This window comes from Periophthalmus magnuspinnatus, chromosome 23 (genome assembly GCF_009829125.3).
Source record: "Periophthalmus magnuspinnatus isolate fPerMag1 chromosome 23, fPerMag1.2.pri, whole genome shotgun sequence".
Lineage (NCBI taxonomy): Eukaryota > Metazoa > Chordata > Actinopteri > Gobiiformes > Gobiidae > Periophthalmus > Periophthalmus magnuspinnatus.
The window spans coordinates 23,718,684-23,728,610 of NC_047148.1; the positions used below are offsets into that span (position 1 = coordinate 23,718,684).

Genomic DNA, 9,927 nt, shown 5'->3' on the forward strand with positions numbered 1-9,927 from the left:
ACGTCCTTGGTGGTTACAGCCTGAATAAAAAGTTTAAGAGAGAAGCAACTGAAGCAGCAGCTCCGCTCAGAGCAGTCAGGCCTGTGTCCCTCTGTCCCTCTGTCCCTCTGTGTCCCTCTGTGTCCCTCTGTCCCTCTGTGTCCCTCTGTGTCCCTCTGTCCCTCTGTGTCCCTCTGTCCCTCTGTCCCTCTGTATCATGATCTTGTGTTTAAGATGATTTGTAGTTTGAGTCGTGTCTCACAGCAGAACGAGCCTGAGATTATAGATTTATACATGTCCCACAGATTAAAGCCACAGGAGCCACACAGAGGACTGAACCAGGACTAAACCAGGACTGAACCAGGACTAAACCAGGACTGAACCAGGACTAAACCAGGTCTAAACCAGGACTAAACCAGGACTAAACCAGGACTGAACCAGGACTAAACCAGGACTGAACCAGGACTAAACCAGGACTGAACCAGGACTAAACCAGGACTGAACCAGGACTAAACCAGTACTGAACCAGGACTAAACCAGGACTAAACCAGGACTGAACCAGGACTAAACCAGGACTAAACCAGGACTAAACCAGGACTAAACCAGGACTAAAGCAGGACTAAACCTGGACTGAACCAGGTCTAAACCAGGTGAATCAGTGTTTTAGTTTTGCTCAGTTTAAATCTGTCTCATTTACTGTGACTCAAACCTCGACTTTGACTCTGTGTAAATCCAGACTCTGTTCTGTTTCTCTGCTGTGAATGGTTTTATTCTGCCTCTTCTGTTTTAAAAGAACCAGTTTTTTTACAGATCCCAAAGATTCGGATCCCATTAAAGAGCCAAGAGTCCCAGCTCTACCACCTGCTCTCCACGTGCTGAAAAAATGTGAGAAACGTTGCCAGGGACACACGCCCATCAGTGCAGATCCACACCTTTGTGAGTGTAAGACGAGCCTGAAGACCGAGGTAACCAGACCTGCCAGACCCCGGAGGGAATCGAACCCTTCAACTCCACGTCACAGGGTGGTCTCTGCTCATCTCAGGTGAGGTCAAACATTTACCTTTGTGTCTGGTTCAGTTCATTAAGTTCCTGATGTGCTGTCCTCATGAGACATTCACTAAACTCGAGGACAAGACGCAGCATGTCTCTGTTTTCAGATTTAAAACTCTTAAGAATCTAGAGTGAAACTTTAGGACAAAAACAAAGACACAGTCGGTGATCTGTTAATGATTTCATGTTCCTGCTCAGGCATCTACAGCAGAATCACAATAAAAGGAGAGTTATTTTAACATGAAAACAATAAATGAGTTTATCACAGGCTGTTATTATCATCAGCATGTTATTTTAAAGTACATTATATTAACTGTGTTGTGTTTATTATGTTGTATCACACGAGGCTGTGGGGCCGTTAGATTAAATAACTTGTGATAACATCTTTTTTATCTTTGTCAGTTCTTTTTTGTCGTGTAAACAGTCAAATGGCCCACATTAACTGAAAAGGCCCACATTTACTGTACACATGTAAACATAAATAACACAAAAGTTAATCATTACGATCAAACAGGTCACTTTTATTTGTTTACTTTATATGTGAAGCTTCGTTCTAACTTTTTCTCACGTGTTTTTCAGAAACCTAAAACATGGTTGTTCATAAGGACTGACACGGCTCATCAGAAACACTGATGTGTTTACAGTGTCAACATGTGAAGTGACTGCAGCAGGTTTGTCCCCGAGGCCTCGGCTCAAAGGTAAAACTCTGTCACCTCTCGGCTCCAGGTTGGGTGTGGCCACGTGTTTTAAACCATCTTTTCTGGTGTATGAGCCGTGGATCGACTTCTGCTGTCGACCTACGTTTCATCAGGATGTTTTTATAAAGTGATGTGGCTGCTCCTCTGCTCATTACTTCAGGTTTTCCTTGTACTTTCCTTGGAGCCTCAAATAATGTTTGGCATTAAGGGCAGAAAGCGTTTGCTCATACGAGGCTCCATACTGTGGATTTTATTGGCGAATGTTATGGTTTTGCTCTACTGCTACACAGACCAAGCTCACGTAAAGACGGTGTAAGTAAAACTTAGGCCTGACTGGATTATTACAAATGTGTTTAATATTAATATGTTTCATTCTTTCTTCTTACTAAAGAGACTCTGAAGAGCAGACTTGTCGTGTCAGCGTGTCCAGACCGCCGGTGCACCATGTTGTGACCACACCCTTTCACCGGCCGCCGTGCTCACCTAAAGTGAACATTATGTTCATGAAGACTCATAAAACCGCCAGCAGTACTCTCCTCAACATTCTCTTTCGCTTTGGCGAGAAACACAAGCTGAAATTTGCTTTCCCTGATGGACGTAATGACTTCTTCTACCCGTCCCCGTTCACGTGTTCCCAGGTCAAGGACTACAAACCCGGAAACTGCTTCAATGTTGTGTGTAACCACATGCGTTTTAACCACAGTGAAGTGTCTAAACTCCTGCCTCCAGATGCAGTTTACATAACGATCCTCCGCGACCCGGTCCACCTGTTTGAATCTTCCTTCCACTACTACCACAGAGCAGTGCCCCTCACGTGGAAACTCACAGACGAGGATAAACTGGCTGAATTCTTAAACAATCCCACAGCCTTTTATAGCAAAGAAGCATTTAACTCATTCTACCTTAAAAATCTACTATTTTTTGACTTTGGATTTGATAATAATCTACAGGCTGATGATTCTCAGGTGACAGAGGCTATTTCTAGTTTGTCAAAGCGTTTTCAGCTGGTCCTCCTGGCCGAGTACTTTGACCAGTCCCTGATTCTGCTGAAGGAGCTGCTGTGCTGGACAATGGAAGATGTGCTTTATTTTAAACTCAACACCCGCAGGAGCTCGTCTGTGTCACGACTGACCCCAGACGTCAGAGCCAAAGCTCAAAAGTGGAACGACATTGATTGGAAACTGTATCAGTATTTTAATGACACTTTCTGGCAGAAGGTTCGGGCTTATGGAATAGAAAGAATGAAAGAGGATGTGAACGAGCTGAGGAGGAGAAACGCTGAGATGAAGTCCGTCTGTATCGAGGGGGGTCATGCAGTGGAGGCCCGGAACATTGAAGACAGACATTTCAGGCCCTGGCAGCCGCTCGGAGAGTCGTCCATCCTCGGCTACAACATGAAAAAAGACATTGACCCCAAATACAAGACGATCTGTAAGAAAATGCTCACTCCTGAGATTCAGTACTTGGCTGACCTGGGTGTGAACCTGTGGCTCACCAGACTCTGGGGCTGGATAAAAGATTATTTGATTTCTACAAATTTATATTAAGAACAAATAAAATACAGTTTAGAGCCACAGAGGAACATGTGGGCCCCATTTCAACGAGCAGAATTAACCCTGAAAAGAGGTCAACTGATGGGCCAAACACAGATGGGCCAGTCAATTCAATTCATTTATTTTCTAACGCCCAAAATCACAACAGTTGTCTGAAGGGCGTTCATGTTTTGGTTGATGGGGAAACCGGAGTACCCGGAGGAAACCCATCCAGACACGAGGAGAAACATGAAAAACTCCACACAGAAAGGCCTGGGCGACCCGGGGATCAACCAAACCTTCTGCTGTGAGACATGAGCCACTCAGCCACCGAGATATACACACAAAAACACAACAACACACAAAAACACAACAACACACACAACACACATCAGTCACTGATGGGCCCAGTCCAGAATTTAATGATTTGACTTGTTTTCATTTATACAATATAAACACTAACAACTTACAAAAATGGTAATTATCTAATTTAAATTAAAATCTGAACTCAGATATTAAAATAGTCATTTCAAACTTTTTAACAACAGTTTAATGTTTTTATCTCTGTGGCTGCAGGCCTTGGAGTAATATTATTTGAATCCTCATAATAAAAAAGGATAAATTGATTTGTGTTCTCTTCCACATTTCTTTTATATTAAACCAGACTGACGTGTCCCGTGTTCAGTCACATGACTTGTCCCTGATGGAAGCCTCTCGTTTACTGTTGCTGTGGTGAAGCCTCTTTGCCAACCTCAATGTTTACTCTCTCTGATTTCTAACTCTGCTCCAAACCTGTTTAGTAAAACAGAAAACTGAGCCGTCTCAGGGGGAGATAAACCCTGAGTTCTCTCTTAAACCCTGAGTAAATTGAACAACAGCCTGCGCCTGGACTGTGATGTATGAACTGTACATGTCGTTTACTCTCTCACAGTGATCTTGGATTTCATGCTGGGTTATTTTGTATGTACTTTATTCTGGTCTAATAATTCAGCCCATTGTTTTGCTGGAAAAAGCCAATTAAACACAACAGTCTGTTAACCACATCTTACATTTGAATATTATCTTAATGTTAAATGTGTCCAGATGTTCAAGGTGCTATTGTTACATGAATGTGCTATTTATTAAATTTAACCTAATAAATGAATTTTGGATGAAAACACTGACTCCCAACAAACCTCATACGTGTAGTCAGAAAATACTCTGGATTCATAAGACAGAAACATTTAATTAAGTTACAAACAAAAGAATAACACAATCTGTATCACACTGAAAGTGACAGAACCAAGAAAATGCTCATGTCTGATGTTTGTGTAATCTTCATCTTCCACTGGACATGACACACAACAGTCTGTTTTCTGTGTGATCCAGGTGAGGTCCAGGTGAGGTCCAGGTGAGGTCCCGGTGAGGTCCGTGGAGAATAAAGTGTGATGGCATTTTGCTTGGCCTGGGATAACCTCCAGCAGAGTCCTACTCTTCGTCTTGATTCTCATAATTGTGTTTTATGTGTTTCCAAAGTTTCTGTGGAACAGAACGACATTATCCACTGTTAAATAAAATATATATAAATGAGCACAGACAACACAAAAGTCTCAGTTTAACCGGTCAAAGTGTATTATTGGCTAACATTAGCTTGGCTAACATTAGCATCTGTGCTATCGCCCTGACAAGGTCAGAAGAAAACAAATATAAAACGTTGTATTTACCCCTCGGTTCATTTGCTCAAATATTAAATCTCCGCCTTGATCGAACAATCGCTCAAAAAACACCGCCCCGACCATGATGGTGATGGCGAAGGTGGAGGTTCTCCTGAAGAGCAGGTTATACGCGGACTTGGTCAGTGACATGTTGGAGCAGGAGTGCGCACTGCGCATGCGCGGAAGTACAACTACGTCACATCCGGTGTGAGACATAAACACTCTGCTTCAAACGGCTCAAACAGACTGAATATAAACTCAGATCTGTTCAAATATAACTCACAGACAGCAGAGGTGTTTTATTAAGTTTTAGCGCCGGGTTTTGTTTTTTAAACGGACCAAATCTCACGTAAACTCGTGTTTTCTTCAGATGTTTCCTCCTCGGTCCGACTCGGTTTAGAGCCGTGTATTCGGTTATTCGTTTACTGTTGTTCTGTTTCGTTAAAGGTACGATTCCTCCTTAACACTGATCATTGTCCTGTCATATTTGTCTAGTGTTTATAACATGAACATTGTGGGTTGGTTCAGTTGTAGTTGCAGTTTGTGTCAGGAGGTGGCGCTGTGGAATGACACCACACACTTCTCTGTTTTCACAAAAGTGTATCCAAATGTACACATTTAGTCTACTTGGAAACGCATATAGGTTTTGTATATGTTGAAACTTTAATGTTCAGATGTTGTGATTAATGATGAAAATCATATTTGTGATTAAATGAAAAATGACTAAATTGTGTTTCACAGTTGGACTGTAAAGGCCATGGGAAAGAGGTATTACTGTGATTACTGTGAGCGCTCCTTCCAGGACAATATGCACAATAGAAAGAAACATCTGAACGGCGTCCAGCATCACAGAGCCAAAAAGGCCTGGTTTGACTTTTTTAAAGGTAAGAACACTATAAAACTCTTTATTCACTGAAAGTTCTCTTTAATACCACCCACACGGCATCATTGTGTAATGTCTGCAGACCCTGAAGCTATTCTCCTGGAGGAACAAGCAAAAAAACCCTGCAGGATGTTTCTTCAGAAAGGTCAGCTACAGCTCATTCTCAGAGGGAACTTTTAATATCAGTGCATATAATACTTCCTTCTTGTGTTTGTTTTTCTGTCAGGAATTTGTGACTTTGGACCAAACTGTAGATTTTCTCACATGTCAGATCAGGACTTTTATCGTCTTAGACGCCAAGTAGAAGGTGGGTAATGTTGAGGAACAGAGCCCTGTCATCCTGTGTTCTGCTTTGACAAAAAATACACTTTAAACAGAAATAACGTTCACAAACTCATTTACTTACAAATAATTAGAAAGCAGTACTGTGCGTCTGTGCTGACATTCCCCTGTAGAGACTGAAGGTGTGTGTTTTTACACTGACTTTCATACTCAGTCTGTAGATGGAGGCTGGTTTAGACCTGATGCCTCGACACATTACACCGTCCAATCACTGTGACGATTCTGTGGTGTTGTGTCTTACATTATTTGGAGCATTTTTGTGACGTGTCATGTCCCTGTCAGTCATGGTCCTGTTTAATCAGTTGATTATCAATTATAACAAATATCTATGAGTCACTCAGAACAATAATGAACTACAGCAGTGCTCGTTTTAGTGTTAGAGTGAGCTCTTTATCCTAATGGTGACCTCAAGGATTATTAATTCATACATTCTATGTCAGTCAGAGCTCCTTCAAAACATGGTGTATTTTCATAAACAGATGACATAAATGTTGTTTTTTGGATTATTCTACTGGTTATTCACCTGTTTCCTGAATGAGATTGAACTGAAATAACATTTCACTGTTGGTCAAACTTGTGTTTCATTTCTTTTGCCTCAGGTGGAAATTCTCAAGAGCATTTCGAGGACAAAATTCTGTCTGACAGAAGCGTGGAAGAGTGGCTCACGAGACGTGAAAAGAGGAGAAATGCCCTTTGTAGCGCAGAGTATGCATGCATGGTCATTTCTGAATAATTGAGACACATTTTGCCAAATGCTAATCATCTCGTTCATTTAAAATTCACATCTTTACTTTTTAACCCTACAGAGACGTTAAAACTGACACAGAAGAATCCCCCGAAGAAACTGACGTTCCTCAACACCTCCTCCTCGTTCCTGACCTGCCGCCGTCGCTCCGGCCGCCGCCTCCGGGAGGATGGAAAGTCAGTGCAAACACAGAGTGGGGTTGAAAGATGCTCCGTGTTATTGCTCAAACAGGACAGTGAAGTGGAAGGACAGAAGTGTGTCATTTATATCTTGCAGTTTTTGAGTGACACTTCTAATGTGGAAATACAAGACTTTTATTTGGGAGTTTCTTGACATTTCAAACGGCTCATTCATCTTTCTGCTGTGAGACGCCTCTAGTGTTTGATAATCATGGATTTATTTGCTTAAACAATAAAACAGTAAAAACCTTATGTCCTGACGCTTATAGTTATATTGTTCCATATTGTTTCAGTCCAAAAGCTTCATTTTGATCTGACCACAGCTCACGTCCTCCGGTCTTTCAGCAAATGCACTCCATGTTGTCACTTTTATGGCCTGTTTATTTATTATTAGACTTCAACACTTCCCCTTTGCAAATGCTGGAGAAAGATGATCACTGTCTTTAAAATAGAAAGAATCGTGGCCCTGGGCAGCACTGATATTTAAATAAATAGTGGTATTTAAATAAATTCTGGTATTTCCCTGTAGCTCTTCGGTGCTTTACACAGAAAACCGTGACGTGAACTCTCCTCCGTCTCCACAGACTGTAGATATAAACTCTTCATACAGTCTGATCTTGACCTTACACACATCTCCACTGTTTTGTTCTTGTACATTGACAGTTGAGCTGATATTACGACAAAACACAGAGTGAATAAATGCTTTTTTATTGCCGTACATGCACCGACACACAGCTTACATTAGTGTATAATTAACGCTGTAACCTCTACATTTAAAGAATGGGTCACAGAATTATAGAGAAAGTGCTACTGGAGTTTAAGTGGCGTCATAAAACATTAGACGATACGAGGAAAAGAGCGAAGAGGGAAAACAGTAATGACACATGACGGATGAGAGCAGACGAAACATTAGAACAAAGGCACAAAGACGAACATCAGCGAGAGCAGCTGGAAAAATGTCTGCTCATGGAAACAGGACACTACATCTGTGAGTTTGTGTACAGTATAGGACATGCACACAGTCACACATGCACACAGTCACACAGTCACACACATGCACATAGTCACACAGGCACACAGTCACACAGGCACACAGGCACACAGTCACACAGGCACACACAGTCACACATGCACACAGTCACACAGGCACACACAGGCACACACATGCACACAGTCACACAGGCACACACAGGCACACACATGCACACAGTCACACAGGCACACACATGCACATAGTCACACAGTCACACAGGCACACAGGCACACAGTCACACAGGCACACACAGGCACACAGGCACACAGTCACACACAGTCACACAGGCACACAGGCACACAGGCACACACAGTCACACAGGCACACACAGTCACACAGGCACACACAGGCACACACATATTCACACGTATTCACACACATTCACACAGTCACACACACATTCACACACATATTCACACATTCACACACATTCACACATATTCTCACACACATATTCACACACACACATTCACACACACATTCACATTTTTCTTAGAGCTACAGTGTGACATCACATTTTTGTTTATTGCCAGAATGAGTTAAACCCTCTTTCCTTCCAGAATGATAAAGATTTGATTAAAAAAGTGCAAGAAAAATATATATATATATATATTTATTTTTTCTACTAAAGCATTTTAAAATATTCATTAATTAATATAAGTGGTTATAAGTGCATGGTCTTAATCCACATCTGGACGTCCGGAAATCAGGTTGATGTCAGATATTTTTTGTGATTTTTTGATGTTTTCTTATAAAATTATGTTTACATTCATCATAAAATCACACATTTAATTAATTGTGTTTTCAAGTAAAAATATATAAACAGATGTGTTTGGCGACTCAAGAAAGAAACAGAAACCAGCATTTCTGAATATTTGATACATGACGCCTCATCACATTCACAAAAGGACAGTGGACGGTGGACGGTGGACGGTGACAGTGGACAGTGGACAGTGGACAGTGGACAGTGGACAGTGGACAGCAGCTGCTTCAACATCACCACATTGTAAAGTTTAAACTAAACGCTGAGCTGGAGGGCGGAGTGTCTCTGTGGGACAAGGTTAAACTTGTTTCTGGTTCATGTCTCTATGAGTCTATCCTCAGACCCGATGGTAGAACAAAGAGGCAGCAACAGCCACAGCGCCACCTAAAGGCTATTTGAGCCATTCCAAAGGAATTTGTTTAAAAATATTGGTCGCTCACTGAGGCCCTGCCCTCCATCTGAGACTGTGACAGAAAATAAAGAACATTGCAGCATTGCAAACAAAACGTGAGGTCTGAGGACGCTCACTTTGCAGATTGCATATCGTTTGAACATATATCAGATTTTAAACGTTTATTTCTAAATTTCGACATGCATCTTGTGGAATGTACATCCTCCACTTAAGCCACAAACACTACATTTAAGATCTACTTTTTCTACTATCATGGGTTTATTCACAGCTGTGAGGCTCGTGCACACACACAAACACACACACAAACACACACAACACACACACACACCACACAGAGACACACACACACACACACACACACACACACACACACAGGGCTCCTCACAGTATTAGGAGTCTGCTGCAGAGCCTGTGTGACACAGACATGTCACACAGGCTCTAGTACATTTGCTCTAGTACATTTGCTGTAGTACATTTGCTGTAGTACATTTGCTGTAGTACTTTTGCTGTAGTACATTTGCTGTAGTACTTTTGCTGTAGTACTTTTACTGTAGTACTTTTACTGTAGTACTTTTGCATACACACGGCTGTTTCATGTCTTTGTTTCTTCAGTCTAA

General features: G+C 41.7%; 3 protein-coding genes across 4 annotated transcripts; 2 read left to right on the forward strand and 1 right to left on the reverse strand.

Annotated features, from left to right (window-relative positions):
* The first annotated feature begins 911 nt into the window (after window positions 1-911).
* gal3st1b (galactose-3-O-sulfotransferase 1b) lies at window positions 912-3,664 on the forward strand. Of its 2 annotated transcripts, XM_033990083.2 has the most exons (4): window positions 918-1,021; window positions 1,609-1,727; window positions 1,888-2,039; window positions 2,119-3,664. In XM_033990083.2, exons 3-4 carry the CDS (start codon window positions 1,921-1,923, stop codon window positions 3,272-3,274), a joined length of 1,275 nt encoding a protein of 424 aa, XP_033845974.2. In that variant the 5' UTR covers window positions 918-1,021; window positions 1,609-1,727; window positions 1,888-1,920; the 3' UTR covers window positions 3,275-3,664. The 2 variants fall into 2 exon arrangements, with proteins under 2 accessions (XP_055087626.1, XP_033845974.2); XM_055231651.1 differs by having other exon boundaries at window positions 912-1,021; window positions 1,609-2,039.
* An 800-nt stretch (window positions 3,665-4,464) lies between these two features.
* Window positions 4,465-5,119, reverse strand: LOC117391721 (cytochrome b-c1 complex subunit 9). Its single transcript, XM_033989618.2, has 2 exons — window positions 4,963-5,119; window positions 4,465-4,777 (listed from the first exon to the last, which is right to left on the reverse strand). Exons 1-2 carry the CDS (start codon window positions 5,101-5,103, stop codon window positions 4,727-4,729), a joined length of 192 nt encoding a protein of 63 aa, XP_033845509.2. The 5' UTR covers window positions 5,104-5,119; the 3' UTR covers window positions 4,465-4,726.
* On the forward strand, window positions 5,118-7,296 carry zmat5 (zinc finger, matrin-type 5). Its single transcript, XM_033989619.2, has 6 exons — window positions 5,118-5,400; window positions 5,695-5,837; window positions 5,919-5,981; window positions 6,063-6,143; window positions 6,778-6,883; window positions 6,985-7,296. The coding sequence occupies exons 2-6, from the start codon at window positions 5,711-5,713 to the stop codon at window positions 7,124-7,126; spliced, it is 519 nt and encodes a 172-aa protein (XP_033845510.1). The 5' UTR covers window positions 5,118-5,400; window positions 5,695-5,710; the 3' UTR covers window positions 7,127-7,296.
* The last annotated feature ends 2,631 nt before the right edge of the window (window positions 7,297-9,927 follow it).

Excerpts from the sequence above, each read along its gene's own strand:
- gal3st1b (XM_055231651.1), top strand. The coding sequence starts at position 1,858 with ATGTGGCTGCTCCTCTGCTCATTACTTCAGGTTTTCCTTGTACTTTCC. Across the intron at positions 2,040-2,118 it reads CAAGCTCACGTAAAGACGGT|AGACTCTGAAGAGCAGACTT; the intron begins GTAAGTAAAACT and ends TTCTTACTAAAG.
- LOC117391721 (XM_033989618.2), bottom strand. The coding sequence starts at position 5,103 with ATGTCACTGACCAAGTCCGCGTATAACCTGCTCTTCAGGAGAACCTCC. Across the intron at positions 4,778-4,962 it reads TTGAGCAAATGAACCGAGGG|AAACTTTGGAAACACATAAA; the intron begins GTAAATACAACG and ends TCTGTTCCACAG.
- zmat5 (XM_033989619.2), top strand. The coding sequence starts at position 5,711 with ATGGGAAAGAGGTATTACTGTGATTACTGTGAGCGCTCCTTCCAGGAC. Across the intron at positions 5,838-5,918 it reads CTGGTTTGACTTTTTTAAAG|ACCCTGAAGCTATTCTCCTG; the intron begins GTAAGAACACTA and ends TAATGTCTGCAG. Across the intron at positions 5,982-6,062 it reads CAGGATGTTTCTTCAGAAAG|GAATTTGTGACTTTGGACCA; the intron begins GTCAGCTACAGC and ends TTTTTCTGTCAG.